Raw genomic sequence first — 27,575 nt, 5'->3', positions numbered from 1 at the left:
TACTATATTCCTATTTATTTAATGTCACACCACTGGTGGTGTTGATCATTGTCATTTAGCGTCCACTGCATGGAACTCTATCTTTTCAGATGTCTTCTTCAATTGGATATGAATTCCACAAAACTTTACTAAACTTTACTAAAGGCTATTATACACAGAGCAATGTAGAGCATGTAATACGAATCAACAAATAGCTTTGATTAACTGAAAACCAAACGTCAGTATTTTTTTTTTTAATTTAATGTCTTTCATTCCTGGGAAATTTCACCATTTTAATCAGTTATTTATAAACCATATTTTAAAGAGACAGTACTCCCTCAAATTCAAAGATAAATCAGCTTAGGGACATCCCGCTTTTATTACTATGTGGTTTTACTTTATGAGAGAAGTTACCAAATTCTGGTTATGTGAAACTTTGAGTTTCCTTGCTCCACATCATAAATATGGACATGGCAGTTATTTAATGGAATTGAGCTTTGGTAGCTTACAGAATCAGGCAGAACGTGGTGAGATTTAAAGTAACTGACATTGGCTCCATGAAGTATTGGCTTTGGCTGTATGGAGGCTAAAATATTTCTGCTTCATAATGCAATTCATTAGCATTTTTATTAAGTATTTACTTATACATGTTTGGTTGCATACATTGTAATCAAATAGAATAAAATATGGAAGGCCTGTCACTGTTCAACTTGTGATTTGGAGCAAGACATTCAATTTTCCCAAAATGCCTTAGCTGTAAAAGAGAGAGCTTGCTTAGATTTTCTGAATGTCTAGTACAGTTCTGCCTGCAGAGATATTTTGTGATCTAAGTCAGTACGTTATCATGGGATTTCTTTGGCAGCCCTGTCAAGTAGGAATGATATCCCTGTTTATAAAGGAAGATTCTGGGCCATAAGAGACAGGACAGAGATTTGAAATGCCAAAGACTGAGTGATTGACATTTTCTGTCTCCCAAAATAGGACAAAACAAAAGAACTCCAAAACTTCTACCCAAATTTAAAGAGTGTTTTAGTGTCGTGTATTGCCAATATCTTTTAAGGGGAACATGAGTCTGTCTTCAGAGAAGAAAATCAGTATGTGATGATTGAGAATTATCATCATAGCTGGATCTAGTGACTTTACTGATATTTCCACAGCTCTCATTTTTCTTTTCAACTTTATTAAGGTAGAACTGACAGATAAAATTCTAAGATATTTGAAGTATACTTTGTGGTGATTTGATATATGTATATATGTATATCTGTATACACTGTGAAAGAATTCTTCACACCTAATTAATGAACATATTCATTGCCTTAGATATTTACCCATTTCTGGGTGAGGATATTCAGTGCCACTCTCTTAGCAAATATCAATTGTATAATAACAGTGTTATGAACTATAGTCACCATGTTTTACTTTGCATCCTCAGAGCTTATTCATCATACAGCTGGAAGTTTGTACCCTTTTAACATCCTCTCCCTATTTCTCTCACTCATTACCCCCTCCCCCCACCCCAGTCTCTGGTACTCTCTAATTCACTTAGCATAATGCCTCAAGATCCGTGCTGTTGCAAGTGGCAGGATTCATTTCTTTTTCATGCCCGAATAACATTCCACTTTATATATATGTCACATCCATATCTGCACTCTCATGTTCATTGCAACATGATTCACAATAGCCAAGATACAGATGTGAGATACATTTATCTCCATCCTCTTTTTAGTTCATTTGATTATATATCCAGAAGTGGAATTGCTGGATCATATAGTAGTTTTATGATTTTTAAAAATTTTTAAATTTTGAATTTTTTAAATATTTTTATTGTTGACACTATTACAGAAGTCCCCTATTTTCCACCCCCCTTTGCCCACCTCCACCAAGTCCCCACCCTCCATTGTTTTCCATAGTGGCAGCACCAATTTGCATTCCCATCAACAGTGCACAAGGGTTCTCTTTCCTCCACATCCTCACCAACATGTATTATTTCTTATGTCCTTGGTGATATGCACATAGCAGGCTAACAGGTGTGAGGTGATAGCTCGGTATAGCTTTGGTTCGCATTTCCCTCATAATTAATGATGTTGAACACCTTTTCACGCACTCATTGTGCATTTAAATGTCTTCTTTGGGAAAATGTCTATTTAGATCCTCTGCCTTCTCATTTTCCTATGGCCAAGTTCTATTTAATTTTGCTCCATTTTACTCCTAATAATGTTATTTCATATTTCTTTCTAATAATACCACAATTTTATGACTTTTGTCTTTTTCAGGCTATTCCAGGCATTTCAGAGAAGGAAAAGGCTGGTAAGTGGATATATGGTTGTGTTTTCCAACCTATCTATTTTAAAGTTTCATCTTCACATAAAAACTTTATTAAACATCTCAAATGTATAAATCTCATCAATCTTTAGACAAATATTGTTGAATTACTGAAAAATAAATTGTGTTGCTCAAAATGTAAGAAAAAAATGGAGTTTTCTAATATAGAATTTCAGCACATTAGAATACGGTGCGTGCTTCTTGTAGTCTTACTACAAGGTGTAATGACGACCGCAATATCTTTCTGAAAGAAAGAAAAAGGTGTTGTTCAGTATACTGAGAATGGTCTCGGAAATTGATTGTTAATGATTATCAAGATTTATTTTTTTAATCTTAAGTAGCTTATTTAGTACTCACAGAAAAAGATGTACTTATTTAAAGCTGATGCTATACCATCAACAATATAATTTTAAAGCAATATGGATAATTGTATTGGAAAAAATTATAACATTTTCTATGCTGTCATTATATTTTTTTAATTTTCTTTTTTTAAGTATATTTTATTGATTATATTCTTACAGTAGTTCCAGTTTTTCCCCTTTACTCCCCTCCACCCAGCACCCCCCTATGTTGTCATTATAACTAACAGTATTATGGAAAAATGAATAAGGACAAATGGGAAACATAGAATATGAAAAAAATAGAGTTGGTTTGGGGGATTATATACTTTTTTAAAAATCTGTTGATCTTCCTTAGTAGTGTCTATGTTTCCTGTATAATAACTATAGTTTTTAAAAACACAGATTAAAAGTATGCTCCCAAGCTTGAAGTGCATCACTTAGTTCTAGACATTTGTGATTTTTAAGAGCCATATTAAAAGTGTATAGTAGCATCTAAAAGAAGATGTTATGACTTCAGTTGACTTTATAGTGAAGCACTGAGGTTTGTCTAATGTGATTTTTATACAAAGGATGCTCTCTTTCTAGTTCAATAATCTTATTTTTGCTGCTAGATAGTTTTCACACACAAGTTTTTATGGTCTGTATCCTTCCATGGCTAAAATTTTCTCTCATGTTAAGCAGTTTCTGATTTCTTCACTCTAATATGTCAAAAAGTAACCCTTCAGAATAGAAGGGAAATATTGATCTGGCATCACATGTCAGTCAGTTCCAGAAGAAAACTGTTCAATTTAATAAAGCAGTGGCATTATACGGAATAGTAGAAAAAATTAAGCAAATTAAAATTACAGGTCTAGGGCTCCAATATCTTACATAGATTGTGTTAACTATCCGGTTAGGACATGAAATAATTGATTAAGTGATCATTTGCCTCACAAAGGAAAAGGAATTTAACCAAAGTCCTATTGTACCTTTGGTTATGACATTCTCTATAATTCCCAAGATTAGCTGCAATTTATACCAAGTACATAACAGGACAAAGCTGTCATCTTGTTTCACAATTTCGGCAACTTCTTTCATGCCCCAAAGAGGAAATCAGGATGTAAATTCTTGGCTAGTGGGGAAGGGAGAAAAAGGATGAAAGTGCCATGATTTAAAGGGATCAAGAACCAGAGTTACCTTCACCCATGCCATTTAAATGATTTCAAATTGATTGGGAGAAGCACTTTATTTTATCACGCTTCTCAAATATTGTAAAGATACATTTATTATAACAGGGAACCCGTTAAACAGGGTATAAATATAATGCAGCTACCACTTTTAATCATAATCCTGAAAGTTTTCCTCCTCAAGAACAACAATAAAAAATAGGCATTCTTTGTTTCATATCTCTTTGGTTACTTCTATACTGCTGGACACAAATGCAAAGTGTTGATAAATGTCATTCACAGAGATTCCATCAGATGATCTGTGAAACGTAGACCCACCAATTGATACATATGTTGTATGACCTACCCAGGTCCCAGCACCTGGATGCCTCATCTCAGATGCTTAAGCCAGAATAGAATGCTTGGAGCAGAACCTGGCTTCTCTATCTTAAAACATTAGAATGATTGGAATTTATTCCAAAATAGAACTTTATTTAGATTGCTTAAAAATGTGCTGACTTGTTCAGGAGGAAATATAATTTTGTTTAGTAATATAAACACAGGAAAGAAATGATTTTTTTAAATCAGTGAATTTGTGTCAAAATAAAGGCTTATTTTTGAATATTTCATTAATAATGGTAACAGATTTGACAATTCACAAAAGAGTATGATTTATTCCAAAAGTTTTAAGGGACCATAGCTGTCTAAGCAATCTAATGCTTGTATTCCTAAACTTTATTATGCCCTATTTAAAATATTAAAAACATTTGAGTTTTTTATATACCAATGTGAATCTGTCTATTCCTGTCTTTATGAATCTCTATTTTTAAGCTCTTCTAGATAGAAGAGTGACAACGAAGGCAGAGGACCCACTTAATCTTCTGGAGGTTAATTGAGCTCTTAAATAGGATTAAGCTTCATACCCAGCCCTAAGGCCTGCCATTTTTTTCTGTCTTGCTAAATGAATGTAACCTATTGTTCCTTATTAAGAGAGCCTATTTTTAATCTGTGTGACCTCTCATCCAAGCCAACTGGAACCCACTCCACCAGCCTTTGTGAAGCTCTAAACAAAACCATTTTGGTTGCATTCCATTAATAATTCTTGAATTGCAATTGTATGATTGTCCCTGTGTGTCCTCTGAGTGGACATCTATTCTGATCCATGTTGCTATGTAAATGAAGCCTAGTGGAATCAGTTTTACTGCTTGTCTCCCACTTTGTGATGGCAAAAAAAGAAAAAGAAAAGAAAAAGAACTCCCAGGGGAAACAATTTTGAAACAGCCTCACATTAGTTCATTGATTCCACAGATACTTATTGAACGGCAACATGTACTAGACATCATGTTAGGTTCCATCAAGGAGGCCATGATAGGTAAAGCTTGGCCCTTACCCAAAAGGAACTCAAACTTTAATTGAGAATATTCTATTAGGTCAGTAGCCTCCTTTTCCTCTTCTCCATGAGAATTCCTCCACCCATCTTATTCAGAAAGCTCCCCAGGAAAAGAATCAAATTTAAAAAAATATTGTTTTCAGGAAACGCTATCAGAATGTGCATTTTCAGGATCTGAAATAGGATACAAGTCATTTGTTTTTTAATAATCAAGAACGAATCACACAAGTAACAATGTATTCAACACAATATTTTCAGATAGCTTCTGTTACACCACTAGAGTCAGCGTGCCCCTAAAGAGCGGGCCCAATGTCACTGGTACATTCTCCAGCACATCTGCTTTTTATCTGTGTGACCTTGAGCAAGTTACTTAACTTCCTCCTTATCTCATTTCTTGAGTATAAATAAAGAAGCCATCATGCTGTTGTTGCAAAGCAGCAATGTGTGGCACAAAGTAGGTCCTACAAAATGGTAGCTGTATTTTATGGTAATTGATTGTGCTTATAACCATCATGTGTACAAGCCAAAGAGAAGCTCGCTGTGTTACCGCTGCCCCTGATGCTCCAAGAGCCTTTAAACACTCCCTCAGGGCACAATTAACAGCTAGGCAGCTGTCCATGTGAAAGAAAGAGCTCACTTTCTCTATAAGCTTCTGAGTGAATTCACCAATCCAGGTGCAGGGTGTCTCAGTATAGACAGAATTGGTCATCTTTACACTCTCATTAGCGATTCCTGTCTCTACTAGACTTAAATTCCCCCTTGTGAACAGATAACCTTTGTTTTTCACCAAGGTCAGTCCCTGAGAAATGTATACCCTGTGTCCTATTTCCCTAGGACTCCCTGAATCCCAAGTCCGTAAAATAAAAGGAACCCCTCCTCCCCTGCACACAATCATGTCCACGCCACCTTCTCATCGTCCCCGCCCATTCTCCCTGTCACTCATGGAATGCAGCCTCCACTTTCCACTGGACTTGCACAACAATGCCCAGACAGGTTCCCCTGCCTTAGCCTGTCATTACATCCATCCTCTCCCGACACTGTCCCCAGAGTTATCTTTGAAATCATGACCTGATAACATAAATTCCTGCTTCATCACGTTCTCTGCCTTCCTACAAGATAAGGTCAAACTTTCCTGCTTGACATTTTTCACCACTCAGATCCCCTCCCTCCCACACCCTACACCTCCTAACTCTGTGCCCTGGAGGTTGATGTCGGCAAAATCAACGGGCGCCCTCCTTTCTGTCTTCCCCAGCAGGAGACTGAGGGTAGCTGGCCAATGGGGCCTCCTGACGAGTCACTGCTGGCTCCTCTTAGGTGGCCCTTTCCACCCAAGTTTCCAGGTTCTGACAACCACTCCCTCTCCTTGCCCTTGTGGTTTCCCCTACACCTTTATAGATATTTCTGTGACTTAACTGCCTTCAGTGTGCCCAATGTGCCATCCGCTTTCTGCTAGAAGTCTCACTGATATACCTACCAATGCTTTTTCTTCTTCCTATTTCTTTGTGTATGTTTATTAGTTTTTGTGTTTCAGCCACCACATCCGGCCACAGAACCCCTCCTCACTCTATATTTTTCTACTTCTGCCTAGTTAATGCAACTGCCTTTTAAAATTTATAGATGATAGGTAGGTATAGAGGGAGAAGGAGAGGACAAGACAGCTTAGTCAGGAAAAAATATATAACCCATGTTTCTCTTCATCCTAAGTGAAGTCAGTTTCATGTCATTCAGTCACGAGGGGGAGAAAAATATCTATCCTTATGATTTACAATGTGTCTTCTATTGAACAAAAGTCTGTAACTTAGAAAATTACATTTTACTCACTAAAATGTGACTCTAGGCATATTTGAAAAAGTAATAATATGGAGTGATATGAAATCTCTCATTCTAAAATTAAATCGCATGGAAAATAGGCCATTATCATTAGTCAAAAATGGCCAATATTTTTGCCCTCATCTTGAAAATTCTACTTGTTTTATAATACCTCCTCCTTAACGAATTAGTTTCCAGATAGTTTAGTGATTGACTATTCTGTGTTTCTAGAAAACTTGATGTTTCCTATTTCAGTCCTACTATCCTGCTTCACTGTGTGTTCTGGTCTCTGGGCCATGAGCTTTTCTAGGTCAGGATTATTGCCTTTGTGTGCCCTGTAATTAAAGCAGCTATTAGCTCATAGCAGCTGTTCTGTAAATACATGGTAATGAATATATTGTAATCACAAAGGTGCTTTGGCTTCAATCTTAATGATTTAGAGTTAATAGGGTTCTAAAACTTGAACTCCCCACCCCCGCTTCCTCCATTATTCCTGCTATTTCCACAACCACCGACTCTCTCAACCAGATAATCAATTAATGGTGGTCTTTGGAGTTCTGTCCCATACAAATGTGTAAAGGGAACCACTGTGAAAGATGGCTTTAGAATATGACTTTGGGTGCATTGCTTGGTCATTTCGGGTGGAATGTTTGTTCTCCTGCCTCAAGGTTATTTGGTTGGCCAGAAAATGTTAAAAACCCAGATAGTGAATGATTATAGCCTGAAACACTGGTGAAAGGTAGCTTTCAGAAGTGTATAACAGATTCGCAGTCTCTCCAAACTTTGTGTTGTGGCTTGCTGAGGCGAACATAAAAATCAAACACTTCTTTGTGACAAACGTGTAAGGGGAAAAACCAGAGTTTTCATAATTTCATTCCAAATGCCTTGTAAACATACCAAACTACAAAACCCAGACGTGGTGCCTTTGTTATTAATTTTGGTTCTGGCCACCTTTGATCACTGAGATGGGAAATGCAGATGACAGGAAAAAAAACCTAAAATGCAAAGATATTCCCCTTTTTCTAGTCTGATTAGCAATGCTTCGATTCAGAGGATTACATGTGCAATCTATGCCTCTCTAAGCCATGTTCCAATATCTGCAGATCCAAAAGGATTTGATGAACAAACAAAAACAGGACCACTCTGTTACAGAGGTCTCCTTTGAAAGACTTTTTTTTTTTTAATGCCTCCATTTTAGTACAAATTAGGTTCGTTTCAGTGCCATCCCAGCCTCTACACTGTAAACACCGGAAAGACAGAATTTTGCTTCATTCAACGCTGTACTCCCAGTGCCTGACATTATTGTAGTTGCTCTGTGTTGGGTAAATAAACGAGTAAATGAGATCTCTTAAAGATCAGAAAATGCTTTGCTCTATACACATAATACTCCCAAAGCCCATGTAGAATTTTATCATTCTATTCTAAGTAAAGCACTTTCTGTAACTGCAAAGACCCCCAGCTGTTTTACAGGGTTCGGCAGGATCTGAAAATTGTCTGTATCTGGCCAGGCCGGGCTTTGGCCAGCATTCCACATTCTTTATTCCCTTTCACTCTCAGAAAGTGGATTTCATTATTTTTATACTAATGGCTTATAAATACTCACTTGCTTCACTTACCTTCATATACAGTCTCTGCTCGCCTGCTTTTTTATGAGGAAGGAATTTAGGGTATGCCCGCACACAACCTCTCATTTTTTCTGAAACTTAATGTAAACTAATCCATGAAAAGCTGGCTGTGGTTGACTGGGCTGTTGGAGAGGAAACATGTTAGCTTTCAGGTATCAAGGAATTCATGAAAAATATAAGTAAGCTATTCTTAAACGGCACAGATCTTGAATTCGTGGGATAGTTTTCAATGTGGATCACTTTCTGAGTGTTTTTCTTACTGTTCTTATTGGTATTTTGTTTAATGCCAAGGGCATAAACCAAGACTACTATATCACCAGAACCAATCAAACGTATTTCCTTTTCTCCTCAATTATATTTCAAGCAACATTGGATACATGATCATTTCACTCTTAAGTTTCGATTCGAATGTTAACTCCTACATTCGGAGTGATCCACCCAGGTCTCTATAGCTGATGGTAGCTGTATCGTTCTGTGGTATTTAACGATTCCTATGATATATTTCTGTTCATGAATTGTCTTCCACATCAGGCTGTGAGTTCCTTAAAGACATAAAGCTCTCATTTTATCTTTATCACCCACACCCACTGTACTATGTTACACAGAGCAGATGCTGAAGAAGTAGTTTTGAATCAACCCATTTATTTGATACACCAAACAGTTCATGCTCTTACTTAATCTCCAGTCTTACCATGACCATAACTTTTCATAAGATTTTACAAACACAGATTTCTTTTTTTTTTTTAACACAAATTTCTTCCTCCAAAAAGTCACATGCACATTTTTTTCTCCTGTTTTATCCTTTGAAAGAATCTCTATCAGGAGTATGAAGAGATGAGTATGAACTATCAGTACAGGCCAATGAGGCAGTTTTGCATTTCAGTATTTTAATTGACTTTGACCTTGTATTTGTATAAAAATTAATTTGTGATTTTCAATTTTCTCTAAAGAAAGACATTTTGTGAAAAGGCCCTTTCTAATAATTGTATTTACAAAGCAATAGAAGAACTTACATACAGTTTGAAAATTATATCTAATCATTTTTAGATGCCTTCAAATAGTTACCTTTACAGAGCTCCCAGTGCAATTCAGTTACTTTTATTAAAAATATGAATACAAAGACATATATATACCAGCAAGATCATCGTAGATTGGTTTTACTTTCTTCAGAGAGGTACATTTACTTGTATAGGCACGTATGACAAGGTGTTACTTTGACCTGTCTGAATATGAGATGCCCTAATCAGAGCCTCCATTGGTTTGAAGGATTTTTATTTGTTTCCCTGTGGGCAAGAACCTGAGATCAATATCTCTTCCAGATTGATCCATAACCATTTCTACTCCAAAATTAAGATATGATTTTGAGATGTAGTTTATCAAAATGGAAAATACAAAACAGTTATCAACAACCATAACAAGTTAACCAAAGCCCAGGAAAAGGCTGGTGCTCCTGTTCCGCAAACTAGTTTGACTGTTGCAGACGAGTGCACCGTGGATTTAAGATACCATTTTGTCCTGACTATTGTGGTCAGGTAGGAAAGATCTCACAGAATTTCACAAGTGATGTTTAAGCAAAATCAAAAAGCCCTCACTTGGCAACCATAATGGGGTTTTGTTTTTGGGTTTTGGTTTTTTTAATTTTCTAGCCATTACGTTTTTCCAGAAAACAAACTCCAGTAATTTCAAACTGATAATATTATAAACTTCTTCTTAATATAAATGTTAAATCAATTCTCCCCTCTGGATTGAAGGAAATAGATAAATGGGGATAAGACTACAGTTTATCACTTCTTGAATTTACCTACCTTTTTAAGTCCATGGTCTTCTTGGAGATATTTAGGCAACTGTTTCCCCTGCTGTGCTGTGATTTCTTGGAAGGCAGACATTCTCTCTGCACCCATGTAATGTCCGCCTCTTAGAAAGTTTTTTGACTTAATGTTTGTCGAATGAATGTTTAAATGGATAATAGCAACCATCTATTCTGTGCCAGCACTTTTCTAAGTCCTTGGCAGCTATGAACTCATTTGATCCTCTAACAATCTTATAACGTAGGTGTTACTGGTTTCTACATTATAGAGATGAGGAACCTGAGAAAGAGGTTTCCTAGAATACCCAGAGTCACACTGTGCCCAAGGCAGGATTCAACATGAGCAACTCCATCTAGAATGCATGCTTTTAACCAACTATGCTGCGTGTAGTGGTTAAATGTCAAGACTCCTCAGGCTGACAAATAAATTTTTCCATAACTGACCTTACCCTTCCTTTCCAACCTTATCTCCCATCCTCTTGTAACGTGTGCTTTCCTCTGTAGTCATGGTAGCAAGCTCACTTTCCTCCTGAATTCGCTTCTGCATAACTTGACCTTTGTTCCTCCATTTTCCCTTCGAGAAGTTAACCCCCTCATCCCCCATGGTCTCATTTGGGTCTCACCTTCACTGTGAAATCTTCTATGACCTCCTGCTCATATGAATGTCATACTTTTTAGAATGATACATCTACAGCATATCTAGTCTATGCTGGCCATTTTCACACTTGGTTATATGTGGATTGCCATCATCCTCCGAGTGTTTTATGTGGCTCAGCCTTGACTCCCAGGATTCTTTTAAGCATCTTGTTAAAAGTCACTTAGCACAGTGCTGTGCACCTGAAACGGTTTATTTAATTAATACTTTATTTTTTTTTTTTAGAGATACTTTATATTTGCAGAAAAAAAGAGTGGAAAGTACAGTTCAAACTATATGACATTTGTTTATAGGCAACATTATGGGCACAGTAGAAAGATTAGGGGCTGCCAGGAGTTGAGGGAAGGGAGTCATGAACCGGTGGAGCACAGAGGATTTTCAGGGCAGGGGGACTACTCTGTGTGATACTGTGATAGTACAGCCTGTAGCCTTTTCACGTTGCTTTTTTTCACTTAGCAATATGTACTTCAAGTTCCTCCATGTCTCTTCATGGCCTGATAGCTCCTTTCTTTTCAGTGATGAATAATGTTCAATTGTATGGAAATTCCACGGTTAAGGAACTTATTTCATATTCTTTTACTATAAAAACTTTTAAAAAACATGAATCATAATACATATTACAATGAACCTTTTTTCTTCTTTAGCCATTGATTTTGAGTACTTCATTTCTCTCCTTTAGAATTTCTTCAAGCTTCCAAGAGAAAAATACTACTACCAACTATCTTATCAATAGCTGTTATTTATTGTGTACCTACCTTGCAGTCTCTGAGAAGAGAGCTAGATGCTTCCTCTACATGATCGTTAATACTCGCTAAGCTTCTCAGAACGTGAACCTCTCTTGCTCCAAAACTGATGCTTCTTCTACCTCTTCATGCCTAACGCCACCATTTCTCCCACCTCCTAGTGTCCTAATAAAAATATAATCCGAAGTATGACATAAAACTGTGCATGCACATGGACAACAGAGCGGTGATTGCAGGGGGCATGGGAAGAATGGTATATAAGGGGGCTAAATGGTGGTGGAAAAATACAATAAAAACATTAAAACATAAATAGCAGTAATAACTCATATGATTTATATGTCTACATATTTCTGTCCTGATGCCTTTATTCCTGAAGTTTACTTTCCCCCAAATACTCTTCTGTTATTTTTTTCTCCCAATCACACTTTCTTCAAGGATTCACTTGAGTGCCACTGAAATTGCTCTACTTCCCCTTTGAATCGGGCAGGTTGTTCACCTTGTCTTCTTCCCTGAATGGAGAAACCTAGGTGCCCTGTGACGCCTTATCCTCACAGATGGCCGGAGTCAATTAGACTGTGACCACTTTTCTCTCTCTCTCTCTCTCCCTCTCTCATTGAAATTATGAGCCAGACAGACTCAGTCAACCTGCAGCAGACGCATCAACTGCAAGCTCACATAGACTGGGGTGAAGTAATAGTAGACACCATTCTGCAAAGAAGAGCAGTATAATGCAGCACTTGGGCCGTGACAGAGACATTCCAGACAATATGAACTACAGAGAGAAGGAGGAGGTACATGCTCCTGTCCCAGGCAACTCCCTACGTGTGAGCTCCAGCTCTCAGCGGGCCTCCATCCCCCACATGCAGAATATCTCTGTATGCTCACCCCTCAGGCTTCTTTTCAATTGGTCCTTACACTCAGAGGATTAGACATACTCCTCAAAATACCTATTTAATATGCAATTAGAATCCACAACAGTTTATTACTTAATTTTACCTGATGTCTTTAATCATTCTCTGTTTCTGTCCTGTCCCCCAAAATATGTCATAAGCAACCTCAGTGATGAAACAAGACATATCTTAGTTTGCTCTTTGGTTTGTTCTACTTCATAAGACCTAACAAGAGCTAAGTATATGGTGAATATTCAATATAATTATGATTTTTTACAGTTATACTGCCTTTTTAGGCTGCAGAACCATATTGCTATTTCATAATTACCTCCCAGCTCACAGAACACTCACTGTCCTGCTACGTTCGACCACACTCATCCTCATGAAGACCATCATCTGTTGTATTTATGAGATTCATAGATTTCTTTTTCCCCTTGGCCAAATAAGTTATCCCTTTTTAAAATCACTTAAATTCATCTTGAACAAGTCCTTCTACTCGTTCCACTAAATACAATTAGTAAGACATTAAATAGTATTAGCTAACATTGTAAAACCAAGAAGGAAGAATATTAACAAACAAGCAGGGGTGAGACAGTAGATGCATTAAAAAAAAAAAAAAGAAAGAAACTATCTTTAAAAGAAAAAAATTAGACTTCTACTAGACTTACTTGTATTCTTTGACTTAGTATTTTTTAATTAAAAAATCACATGTGTAAGACATGGGGGCATTTTCATGATGTTTTTCCTCTAAGATCTCTAATGACAATAGGTTTTATCTATTGACAATAGGTTTTATCAGCCAGGTGACCCGAAAGGGGACATAAACTTTTTGTATTTTAGAACTTTAGTATAATAGGAAACCAGATTATTTATTATATCACAAGAACATTCATTATTTTGTAATATTTTTTGAACAGCAAATTTGGGGACCTTCAAAAAAAAAAACAAGTCATGTAGGTCTAACCTGTGGCCCTGATTCTGAGATGGCATTCATTATTCTGCAGCTAATCAGAAGCCATTTCCCAGATGGTCCACGACAACAGGGCAGTGGCCCCTGCATTCGCACATGCAGGGAGCATCCTGGCCTTTCTGTGATGTGGACATGGGACCTGTGACAAAGAGACGTGAAAAATGTCTTTCCACATGGAGATATTCCAGCACACGTACAAACATCTTCAGGCGTTCCAAAGGCACTCCCATCTAGAACATAAGCCAGATTTTAAAAAATAGCTGCAAATTACAGATAGCAAGACATTTTCCTAAAGGAAACAAAATATAACATTTCAGCAAAGTAAATTGAGTTAGATAACAGATAAAAGTTAGGCGGAAACTGTAGTTGCATTTTGTTTTTTCCTGGTAGAACCTAAGTGAGCCAGGCTAACAGCACTGATGCATAGAAAGAATTCCACATCTGGAAAATCTTTGCTCCATCTGTGGTAGGTTTTCAGCCTCTTGCTCTTTCCCTACCATTTCCCATGACTTCAGCTTACCTCCCTTTTGTTTTCTTTAGTGAAATTTTTTAACCCTTAGGGGTTTGGGGTTCTTGTTTTGTTTTATTTTATTTTGTTTTTATGAGGAAGAGGAACAAGGGAATACTTCACAATGTTTTTGAGATTCTCTAGCTTTAGTTATATTTGTTTAAGTGTCTACACAAATGATATAAACAATAAAAATATAAATATCTGATCAATTCTATGGAATTATATTTTTTAAATACCTTAGGTAACGACAATACTTTTAATTTTTATTACAATAGTTTAACATTGGTCTTAATCTTCCACTATTCAAGTTAATTTTGTCTTAAATAATGGAACTTAATATCATAAGTACATAGAAATAAAGTTATATATTTGTGTCAGAGTACTCATTGGTATTATTTTTAATATAATTAGAATAATATATACTACTGAAGATCTCACTAAATGTCTTCCCAAGCCTTAAATAAGTTGAATGACTTTGATAATTGAATTTTTCTTTTCCTGTCTGTCCCTACACTTTCACTCGGGAATCTCATCAACTAGAGATACGCGTACACAGTCTCCAGCCCTACCCACACAACCCCCCTCAGACTCCTCACGGGAATGCCCACACCCTCCACGTCCTGCACTTTCTACCTCAGCATCTTTGCTGGTACTGTTACCTTTTCCTAAAATTGCCATTCACACTCTCTTAAAATTTCCATATTACTTCCTTTTTGAAGCCTCCCATGATCTCCATTAGTCTAAAATCAACCCTTTTTCCCGGAATTCTCAATACTGTATTTAAAGTTCTCATGAAATGTTTATCCCTTTGTGTCTTTTACAATGATCATTAAGGCTTATTTTCTCTTTTATATAAGAAAACCCATCTCTGGTTTACCTTTGAATGTCTTGCACATAAAGGACATGCAATAATTTTTTGGTTGAAAATATGACATTTGTAATTAAAAATAAGGTCAATCCCCTTCAATGCAATATTTGTTAAAATATGCCTTGTAGTTTTCTAGAATATTTATTTAAAAATTCAGATTTATGGATGCCTCCAGTCCTCCTAAATCAGAATCTTTAGGCCCAAGACTCTTAAATATAATATATTCTCAGGGAGTTTTATCCACACTAAAGTTTGAGGATCACTGGTTAATGTCAATCAAAGTTTCCCATTTATTCTTCCACATGCATATAGTTTCAATGTGTACTTCAAAGTTTGTATTTCATAGCAAACATCTAAGGCTTAAGAAAAATTATCACAACACTAAGTGGCTAACAAAAGGTCATGTTTTATTATAAATATAACCAGAAATATTTCTGAATATCTATTTTTGCCAAATAGTGTGCTGGGCTTGTAAAACTGTCTACCCTCAGAGAGCTTACAATCAGAGTGAAAGAAAAGATACACATTAAATCTTATTGAACAAGGAAAGTCATCAAAGATGCCCTATTATACTATATTGTTTCTCATATTTGCCATTAGCCAACCCAATCATTATCCAATCGACTAAAGACAACAGTATTCTAAAGCAGTGAAAGTAATTTCATATGCAGACATGACAGGGAGAGAAAGAACAACAAAAACTAGACAGCGAGAACTTGGATGTCCTGCTTCTCACCCTTAATAAGCAGATGTTTATTTGGCCCAGATTCTTGATTTATATATAAATTTCTCTAAAGTCCTACACCTCCTTTCCTCATATCCCAGTGCTAAACTTCATGCTGGAATAGCCCAGAAAGTATTATCAATCACCCCTGTAACAGAATCCTGAGCTTATGAGATGGTGTGTTTGGGGTACAGGAGTACACCCTGTCCAGTGGCGACTTTGGACAGGTGGATGGCAGAAGGATGGAATGCCTTAGGGAAAAGTCACTTTTAATTTGCAACGCTGTAATTCTAAAAACAGCCCAAGTGACAGGGAAAAATTACTACCGCCTATTGCTGCAAACAGACATAAATGTATCATTCTTTAGCAAGGCTGTACTCTTTAGCGCCCCTTCAGTGGAATGTATTACCCATACTCCAGGTTCATCTAAATCCAGCCACATGTCAGCCTGTCCAATTCTCGTCTTTAACCTTTCTCTGCCCCACTTCCCCTTCCCTCCACTGAGAAGTGGAGGGTCAGTGATAAAGGGGAAAGGAACTGGGAACAAATGATGTTGACATGTGCTCCTTTTTCTGCCTCTCCTGTGTAGTCGTCTCAGGATTTCCTTGTTCTAGTCCTTGAGAATGCTTCGAGCCTGCTGAGCAAGAGGCGTGATAAGAGCTAAGTGGTAACATACAGGTGGCTCGAGACGTTTAGCCGAGAGAGGTCATCTGAGTTGAGTGGTCCAGTGAGGATCGGGAGGGGAAAAGAAAGCCTGGAAAAGCTGGAAAGGAGGATCTGAGACATTTCTAGGCAACAAAAATGACGTCGGCACAGCTTGGACAGTGGGAACAGTGATGGAATTGTCCAGTGCAGCCAGCTGGAGCACAGAGTTTGTGTTTGCAAGGAGAGAGGAGTGGAAAAATGGGACGACTCCAGACTCCAACCGGCCTTGGAGAGTTATTATAATTTTTACTAAGAACAGTAAATTGTATTAAATTAATCAGTGGTTATTATCCCAGCTGCAAAGATCTAGACTTGTTTGGCTTTCACTTTTTATTTGGTAATAAATGCAACAGGGACAGAAACAGGTTTATATTTTTAATATGCACTACAATACCAGAAACCCATTAGATAGTTATTATCATTATTGATAAAAGATTTTTAATATGTATATATTATAGGAGATTTAGTGACAAGGTTAGAAAGAAATCGAAAGATTTTCAGTTATGCTTTTGCTTTTTTTTTTAATAATTTATTTATTTGTTTATTTATTTTATTTTCAGAGAGAGGGGAAAGGAGAAGGAGAGGGAGAGAAACATCACTGTGTGGTTGCCTCACACTCATGCCCCCAACTGGGGGCCTGACGTGCAACCTAGTCATGTGCCCTGACTAGGAATCGAACCAGCGACACTTGGCTCGCAGGCTGACGCTCAATCTACTGAGCCACAGCAGCCAGGGCTTATGCTTTTGCTTTTGGTGTGACACTTAAAAACTGAATTCTGCTTTGTTATAATTCAACTATTGGTCATAATAATAAATAGCAAGTGACTCCAATAAGATTGAGAAGGGATAATATGAATTTGGAAACCAAAGGCAATAGCTGCTTATAAACATTTCCAATTTTCTAACTGAATTTAAAGTGAATCATTCTCCAGGAAACACTAACCATTTCTTAAACGCTAGCTACATAAAAAGGTTTACCTTAGAATAATCGTGTTTTGTGATTATGACTGAATTGCCAGTTGTATTTCCTGTGGCCATCCACCCTTCTGTTCGTTTGTTTGTTTTTAATGTTTCAGTTTTCAGTGTTCTGGTGTCATCAGTGACCTATAGTCTAATGCATGACATGACACACTCACCGTACATGCAATCTCAAAAACAAAAAAAACTCCCATCTTCTTTCAAAGTGTTTTTGTCAACTTCCAACTAGAGATATTAACAACACCATGGCGATCTACCACACAAGAAATATGCAAATACCAACAATTATTTAATTCAGAGGTTCATGGAAAACTTCACACAACAGTGTTTTACCTTTCTCTCCACCTGGACACAAGGAAGCTGAAGTACCAGCCACTGAAACATTAGAGCAATCGTCCCCTCTGGATATTTTATACACCTGTGTAGAGCAGAACATCCTAAACTATTTATGGTGTCTGATTTTTCATCTCTCCTGGACACATACCATTTTAAAATATAATGAAAACAGATTACTAGAAAAATAACATGGGGGGGCACAAAACATTTTAAATGGAAGCTGAAGTGTTTTTTTATTAAATTCAACAGACCTAAAATTACCCCATCAAACTATAAACTCTAAGAATGTTCTCAGTGCTTCCTCTTTATTTCTGTGCTCAGCTGTGACCATCCAACTAGATCCCAGCCAGCCATTGGCCACACGGTGAATTATCTCAGAGACCAAGGAACTCAAGCCAAATGATAAGTGCGATGGACACCAGAGTCAGAATTCCCAAGCCTCCAGTTGAAGCTCAGGGAAGCAGAGCAAGCTCCAGTTTTCTTTGATCGCCGCCATGTTTCTTAAGTCTATTAATGAGGGTGTATCCACATTGTTTCTTAAGATGGAATTTGTCCAAAAGAAGCACTTGCTAAAGACCTTCACCGCCTGCTTTGTTGCCTCAGGCAGGCGTATGCTCAACCTGCCCCACAAATGTCCTTTTTCAGGTGAAGTTTACAGACCGTCGCTTCCCCTGGACAAGTTTAATTTATGCAAACAAATCATGATGTTCCAGCTCCCATAATATTTTTAAAGATTCTATTTATTTATTTATTTATTTAATTTTCTTTATTTTTTTAGAGAGGGGGGGAAGGAAGAGAGAAAGAGAGGGAGGGAAACATCAATGTGTGAGAGATCCATCAATTGGTTGCCTCCCACCTTCCCTCGCCCCCAAACTGGGGACCTGGCCTGCAACCCAGGCATGTGCCCTGGCCAGGAGTCATACTACTGGCCTTTTTGTTTGAAGACCAGCTCTCAATTCGCTGAGCCACCCCAACCAAGGCCCATAATTTATTTTTCTGTCAAGGATTTTATTTTTAACTTTCTTTGCCTGACTTGTCTTTCTTTATCTTTTTATATGCTAGTCACAAGACTAAGTGTTTTTTTGCTTATTTAAAATATTTGGAAGCGATTTTTGGCTTTTTATCAGGAAGAGGGTGTGAAAAATGTATGTTCTTTTGCTGCTAATATTAGAAAAATGCCTATTTGCTTAAATAAGCATTTTTTTAAAGTTCAGTTAGGTGCCCTGAAAACAAATATATATCCTCCCAAGTAGCATATCATAATATATTAATGCAATTCAATAATAACTTATTATTGAGTTAAAACATTTTTATTGTTTTGGTTAATAACATGCCAATACTAGTAATAGTACATGAATTGGTATTATTAATTATTCTACACAGAATGAGTTTTTCATGATACCATTCAAATGCATTTTATTATTGATACTATCTAAAGTACCCTCTTATAAAATTCTCATGTAATTTGAGCCAAAAACACAGCACTGGGTATGTCCTTTCAATATGTACATACTCTGCACCAGTGATCATTCTCTAAGCAGCCATTGTCTCCTCACCCCTCTGAAGATGGGCATCTGATGTGCAAAGATTCAGAGTTCTGGTGATTTGCTCTTCTCAGAGAATTTTCAGTAGTATCAAAATTTGAACACTGAGCTTCTATTTATGGGTTTTATCATCTCCATCTTTTCTGTGAAGTGTTTATCCATTAAACCTATTTATCTTTTTTCAATTGGGTTGTTAATATGTGTGTGTGTGAGATGTAGGATAAGGGTTAAGTTACACTTTTTTTTCGTATGGTTATCCAGCATCATTTTGTTGGAAAAGACTATCCTACCCGATTGGCTTACATTAGCATCTTTATTGAATTGAAAATCAACTCAGCAGGTACTATGGACCTATTCCTAGAATATTTATTCTGTTCCACTGGTCTACGCATCTAGTCTTAAATCAGTATCACCCTGTCTTGATTACTGTGCTTGTATAGTGAGTCTTGAAATCAGGTAGTATAAATCCTCCAACATTGCTTTTTTTTTTCAAAACCTTTTTGGTTAATTTAGGTTATTTATATTTCCATATAAATTTTAAAATCAACTTGTCAGTTCTCAAAAAAAATCCTACTTGAATTTCAAGTTTTTATGTCATATCTATAGATTAGTATGGAAGGAATTCACATCCTGACAATATTGAGTCTTCAGCTCCATAAGCAGGGTATACCTATTTATTCAGGTTTTTTAATTTCTCTTGGCAATGTTTTATGGCATTCAATGTACAAGTTTTGTACACATATTGTTAACTCTAAGTATTTCATATTTTTTATCATGTTGTAATCAGTACTTCCTTATTCTAATTATTAATTATTAATTGCAATATATAGAAAACAATTGATTTTTGTATATTGACTTTGAAACCTGTGACCATGTTAAACTCAGTTTTTATTTCTACTTAATCTGACTAAAGAGTAATCAATTTTATTAACTTTTTCATATAACCAGTTTTATGATTTCTCCTCTTGTTTTTATTATTTCTTTCCTTGTACTGGCAGGTCCAGAATAGGCATTATTCTGGGATAAATTTAGCCACACTACTGGGGCATGATTCTTCTGAGGATTTTACCCAGTGCCCCGTATTGAATGAAGTCTCTTTAGACTGTGTGAGCTCCAGGAAGTTAACTGCCTACTGACTTCCACCACTTCTTTCCCCAGCTTGGGAGACTTACTTCTCACACCTGTGCACATCACTGTTCAGTCAAAAGCTTGGGAGACCCCTCTGCAGACCCACAGAGCTTACTTTCTGTGCCGTTCCCCCTTCTTTGGTACCTAACCTGCACATTCTAGCTGCCTTAGTCTTCATACCCTCTGATCTCTGTCACCTCAAGACTGCCAGATTATTCTGGGATAAATTTAGCTCCACAAAATTGGGTAGTCCAGAAACTACCCCAACACAGTAAGATTTTTATTTACCTTTTTTTTACGTAGATCAAAGTTCTACATTACTTATTGTGCAGTTTCCAAAATGCCTTGTTTTGTGTGTGTGTATCAGCAGGATCCCTCCCTGGACAAAAGCTAAGTCAGCCAATAAAGTAGTTTTTAACAAAAACATTTGAGCCCATTGGTACTGGTAATTTTTGGTTACCATATGATATTTATTAAAGATATGGTTGAAAGGGTATAATAAATAGGTTATGTTAACATAAAAAATAGTTGGGTTCCTGTTTGGTCTGACTTTTAAACTAGCCCTGAATGTATATGCTTCAGTATACCATTCAGCCATTATCCAAAATTGTCTTTGATCATATTGTTAGTATAGCATAATATCTGAGATTATTAATCAGTGTTATAATCCAAAGGATAATCACATCTGGCATTCTTTATGGAGATTTATGGCAATACATTTACATGAAAGTAAAATTAAATATTTGAATTTTTTGTTTCTTTCTCAGAAGGAAGTCTTATAATTCAGAATCAGCCAATGTTTTCTTTGGGGGGGGGTCCCAATCTCTGTATAAAGATACATAAATTATCTTTTCTGAATTGATATAAACACACTTTAAAAGTAATTCAAGTAGTCATCATATACTCTAAATATGAGCAGAGAAACTACATTACTGTAATTCTGTGTCATAATGCTGGATTCCTTTAATTAATAATATGCTGACATTTCACCCTGTAAAGAATAAAAGATAGGAGAATAAGAGGATAAAAGGAAGACTGGAAGATAAAAGGAAATGAAGAGTAAGAGAAAGGAAATTATTCTTCCTAAAGTTATAACTGTATATAAAAATTTTTTTACCATTAGAGAGCCTATTCCTTGTTAAGGCAATATAAACCATAGGTGTATTATTTCTTTAGCATTGGTATTGGCGTGGTATCCTTGTTGATTTTTCTATAGAAATTAAAAATATTTTAACCTTCCCTCATGACACAGAAGAAAATCTGAAGTTATTACATTAAAAAAAAGTTTCTAGGGTACATCACTATTTCTTTCCATTCTCTAGTACCTTTTATTTCATGTCTCTCTGTCAAAAATTCTAATATAGAAAACTAGAGTCAACTAAGAAAATGGAAAAGAAATCATTGAAAGAGGAGTAAATAAAAACAAACAAATGAACAATTCCAAAAAAAAAAAAAATGTTAAAAGCAAATTAAATATAGCTTGAGGAGAGAATAAAAACAACTCATATTTTCTAACAGTTAAGATTCTGTTGAGATATTTTTTTAGAAGTGGGATAAGACTACCCACTCCAATGAGAAAGGGGAGGCCCCAACCCATGAGATTCTGATACGCTTCACACCCATCTACCACTCTGGACCAGAATCATCATCAATCTAGTCAATTCCCTCTTCAGCAGTTTCGAAATGCTGTTCCAAGATCACAAAGCCATCAAGGGTCAGAGCTGAAATTAAGTCTCTATTTGGGCTGCTATAACAGAGTACCATAAACTGGGTGGCTTATAAACCACAGAAATTTATTTCTCACATTCTGGAGACTGGGAAACCCAAGATCAAGTCACTAGCAGCAGATAGTGTCTGGTGAGGCCCTGGCCATATTCTGCCTTTGCCCTCACATGTCAGAAAGGGCCAATTAGCTTTCTGGGGCCTCATTTATAAGGGGATTGATCCCATTCATAAGAGCTCTACCCTCATGACCTCATCACATCCCAAAGGCCCCACTTCCTAAAACCATCACACTGGGCATGAGGTTTCAACAAATGACTTTGAGAGGAATGCAAACATTCAGTGTGTAGCAGTTTGCTTTCTCACAGGTGACTTTTCTCAGCCTCTATGGAGAATCTTCTTTCAGCAAGCATAGATAGTAAGGAGATTCAGCAATGAAAAAAGGAACTAAGGTGTTGTTGCACCAGTCAGGAAGAAAAGGAAGTCCTTCCTTCTCTCGTGCCTAATGTTTACTTCGTATTCTATTACATGGCCTCCTGTACTGCATTTATTTGACAGTATTCCACCATGTTGGTTTTATTCTGAGAGATGGTGTGATGTTGGTATATATCAGTAGTTGCAGACCAAGTCTCTGAACTTCTTTGATTACTAACTCCTGTCGGTAAAACTTCCTAAGCATAAAGCCCAAATATATACATTTAACTACTTATTACATATCCATAGATTATTGTACTTGTGGCCTTTGTACATTAGACAAACATGTAAATATTTAGATAGATATAGACATAGATTCTAAGGATTTCTTTTTTCCTTCTAAGGGAAATCTTGTCTGCCCCCAGGTCAGAGATGAAAGATTTAAAGAAAATCATCATCGTGGCTTATTTATTGGTCCACCAGGCATCCATAAATACCTAACAAATGGTATAAACAATCTTGATCTAAGCCCTTTGGTTAAGAACATTTAACAGGGTTTATCATAAAGGAAATTCTCAACCAAATTCAGTGTAATCCTAGGGGTTGCAAATGTAGAAACAGATAAAGAAGTAAAAGTTTTACCTATACCAGAGCAATGTGCTAAAGATGGTCATATTAACTAAACATTTCAAAATCAAAGCAATCATTTGCAGCACATAACCTACAGGCTGGGTGTTATTAACTGGAGTACACAGAAAACATTTACACACTCCTGAGTTTCAGAGGCTTCATCCTATGAATTCTCTTTGTCATGGTCTTTGGGAGACCTGCACAGTGGAGAGTTCTGTTTTGGTGGACTTTCCGCCCTTTAGGCAGACTTATTACGCCAGGGTAGGTAAGCACTGTCCTTCACTAAAGCCCAGTGTCCTGTTGCAGAGCTGGAGTGCTCACAGGGCTTAGCCAAATAGGGTTTTAATAATTTCCTTTCCATGCTGAAGACCCAAATCCAAACATGGCAATGACCCAATAAACTCTCCATTTCCCATCATTGTTCCCGTTATTTTGATAGAAACTATCAGTAATTTGGGTAGGCCTAAATGTTCTAATTGCTCCAAAGAAGGCATAGGCAAATAAGAGTGGCCCTAAGACCACTCTTACGCTACCCAGGCATGGAGAATAGGCATCCCTAACGTTAGATCTAAGCTAACGGGACCTCGAAACCCTATGACATTAAAATTTTTCTTTGCAGTAAGAAGACAAAATTTATAAGTTATACAAAACTAGATAAAATTTATAATACACTGCCAAATGTTTTTCTTAGATGGAAAATATTAGGGGCATACTTGAGCCAGAATCTAGCTGACTATACAAGAATCTCTGCTCTCCAGGGATCTGCAAGAGTTTGCAAAGCTCTCCCAGGTCAGAGAGCAGCCCCACCAATGGCTAAAACTAGCTCTTTATCACAAAAAAATAAGGAAGTGAGAAGCTGTCAAAGCATAATGTGGCTATTCTCATTTTGTCTTATAATTCCCCATGGGCTCTTGAGAGAAACCAGGAAACTGCTCATATTCCCACTTTCCCCCTCTGCCAAGTTGAGACAGCACTAATTATCACATACTGCCCTCACCTCTCACAGTTTGAAGACTTGGGTTATTTAAAATTCGTAGAAATATAACTTGAGGAATTATTCTATAAACGGTGGGTTCTAAAAAGCAATTTTCTGTGTGGAATATTTCTAATGGCCAATAAACACAGAAAGCAAGTGAAAAAGGGAATAATTTAAAATTGGCTGTGTATTAAAGTGGTTTTTGCACCATCCCCATGATATGCAGCTGAGATTCATCTCTAAGGAGTTGAAATATTCTCACAATGAAATTTGGACTAGATGAGTTTTCAAAAATGAGGGCCCAAGTTGCCAGCCTTATGCCAAACTCTGGTAATACCAATAATTAAAGCCCTTTTTGCTAGATAACAGTTAGCTGTGCTCCTCCTTTCCAACAGTCTGCCAATAAAAATTACATTTATGTTGGTACATTTGCTTAAAAAAAAACAAAACATAAAGCCTGTTAGATAGGTTAGGTCTATGGATCAATGTACCAATGAAACTTATTTTAGAATTAGTAGATTTTTCTAATACCTGCTGAGATGAGTTACACAGAACAAGAAATATTGTCCTGGAAAAGGAGAGTCATTTTGGAACACTTTGGAGACCAGACCTTGGTGCCCTATCATTAAATTGTATGTGCTGACTACACCTTGGTTCTCTCGGCTCATTACCCTTTGATTTCCATAGCCGGGACCATGCAGAACCCACCTGAGACCCAGGCTTCTTCCACATCCTGGGTCCAACTGATTATTTTATTTGGCTAAAATCGAGGAGTTTTGGCCTATAGCTTAGTATGAACTGAGCCTATGTAACACCAACAATGGATCATTGTCATCAATGTCATTCATCCATAACCAAAGAAATTGATTGAAGACTTAATGAGTTCAAGAGACAGACAGCTCTGAGTGTGACTCCTGGATCTGCCATTTACCATGGGACCTTTCTCAAGTTTCTTCTCTCTAGGCTTCAGCTTCCTAATCTTCGAAGAAGAGATATAACACCTATACTGGTTTATCTATATATAACAGAGAAGGAAAACTCTGATTCCAAAAAACCTCCGCTGCCTTGCGGCATACCTCTTCAGGGGAAAGGCTAAGGGAGTAAACCCCGACAGAAAATCCTGAGCCGGAGTCCCTAAGGCGGTTTGACATTGTAGTCAACACCGGCAACTCCTGCGGCGCACCTGAAGCCAAGCTGTATTGACTCCGTCTTTCCTTTGGATCCTTTAGCTGCGAAGAGAGGGGGGGTCTGCTGCATGGGCAACAGCAGACCCTCCATATCACCCTGCCCAGGCTCTGTAGCTTCAGCTTCACTGGAGAGGACACTCCAGCGTCATCGCAAGATGTCGATTCAACACGGGAGGAGACAGATACCGTGTCACTCCCGAGTCGGACTGCACAGCCATTCTCGGCGGTGCAGATAGACTCTTAAGAAGCTACACCATCGTCTCTCGAGATGGACGGCTGCCGACGACGACAGGTCTGTAAACAGTGCTAGTAGAATTTGTGGTATGTTGTAGGTATTCAGGTAATGTTATTTCCCCTTTAATGTTCCCCCTTTAGATATAGCAAAGCTTAATGTCATTATAGGCAGTCATTATTCGTGACTTCTACAATCAGCTACTGATATTTATGCTAGGAATGATTGTATATCCCTGGCATTTTCATAGATCTAGACTGGATATTCAGGTGAGGTTAGTGACTAGGAAGAGTTAGGAATCCAAGCTATGTTTTTTATTTCCTCCTATGTGTGCCCATTCACACTTTACACATGCTTCTGCCATGGATTATTTTAGAATAATCTGTAGTCATTGTGGTTTATCTTCCTTAAAGAGAGAGTTGATGTCTTTTTTATCCTCAGCTTCCCCATGCCTACACAGTGTGTGTGTGTGTGTGTGTGTGTGTGTGTGTGTGTGGTTCAGTACTTGTGCTATTCGTACTTTCTATTGTTTCTCTGCAAAAAGGGTCCACATCCACCTGTTCTGTCCCACCTGACCAGGAAATGAGTCAACCTGCTTCCAGGTGCTCAGATTTCTTTAGAAGAGAAACACACACATCCACACCCACCAGAGAGAAAGAGAGAGAAGAGAACTTTGTTTAAAATGAAACCAGATGCTACGTGATCGCATTCTTTTATGGAAAATTTTCCCTTGGAATTGACTCCCATAGGCACAGAGGTCTATATACCTCAGCAGTTAATACTCATTTCCTGCTGATCTATGCCCAGCCCAGCAGTAAGGTGAAGGGATAGGTATCTACAAAGACCACAGGCTCAGTTAGAGATACTCATGAGCTTTAACAATTTGGAAACAATACAATTTAGGACTCATGGTTTACTAACAAACGGCAGTAACCAGTATCCCTTGTAATTTGTGAGCACCTTCTTACTATTTTAATTATCATCCTTGGTATAATTCAGTTTTCCAAGTTGATGGAAAAGAGGACGCATGCTGTAGAAATTTGAAAACTCCGGAGATCAGTGTGGGCTGAAAATACTTACATGAATATAAATAATTATCATAATAATTAAAATTTGTTTGGTGCCTGGCAATTTATCAAGTGCTTTTACAGCATTATTGATTTTCACGAAGGTTATGAACTGGCCCTTAGATACTTCATGCCAAAACTTGAAAGTTATAAGATGGGATTAAGGGACAGAGAAAAAGAAGAGGCTTAAGAATGCATTAAAAGGCAGAAAAGCAGCCAAATTCATTGGCAAAGGAATTGATTTATTTGGCATTTTAGAAACTTGACATATCTTGCAAAAGAAGCAGTTGGCTCATATTCTGATTTCACAGTGCTGGCACTTTTTTATTGTTTGGGGAGAATTTTGATGTGCAATTATAATGATGACGTTTGCTTACTTGGAACTGAAAGATTCACAGAACCAGGAGACATCTGAACCTTATTTAGAGGCAAAACCAAGACTTATTTGATTAAACCACTGAATGTAACTAGGGGCATAGTCAGAGGGGAAATGGGAGCTGATTAATAGTTCATTTAAAACTCGGGCACCCGTTTCCTAGACAGAATCCAGACTGGTCAAGGGGATGCTCATGACAGCCATAGCTTCCTTCCCACACCCACAACCAAAGGCTGACCTTTCTATCTCATAAACATCCTCCTCTAAAACCGTGCGAGAGAGGTAATCAGATGCGAATGCGAATGGGAATTCACCTTGAAAGTTGAAGAGCACCCTACCTGCCACCCCTCCTCAACCTCCCTCCTGCCCTGCCTTTCCGTCAAAACACAGGGTTACGTGGAGTGCCAGGGAAGGAGAGATGTTCTTTAATAGACAGCGGCCAAGCAGGGACCTCGTCAAGCGATTGGATTACACAGGAAGGTGGGATCATCTCCATAGCCA

The 27,575-nt window shown here is 37.4% G+C and overlaps 1 protein-coding gene across 1 annotated transcript in view; it reads left to right on the top strand.

Moving 5' to 3' along the window:
* Positions 1-27,575, top strand: part of LOC149996539 (rho GTPase-activating protein 7) — a 349,033-nt gene that overhangs the window by 148,986 nt on the left and 172,472 nt on the right. The window contains exon 5 of the mRNA XM_090258850.1: positions 2,253-2,286. Coding sequence (XP_090114976.1) covers positions 2,253-2,286 — 34 coding nt within the window. The remainder of the gene's footprint in view (positions 1-2,252; positions 2,287-27,575) is intronic.

This window comes from Furipterus horrens, unplaced genomic scaffold, assembly GCF_987537825.1.
Source record: "Furipterus horrens unplaced genomic scaffold, mFurHor1.1.pri manual_scaffold_12, whole genome shotgun sequence".
NCBI lineage: Eukaryota > Metazoa > Chordata > Mammalia > Chiroptera > Furipteridae > Furipterus > Furipterus horrens.
The sequence above is the reverse complement of the archived record's forward strand: the minus strand, read 5'-3'. Positions and strand labels throughout refer to the sequence as shown.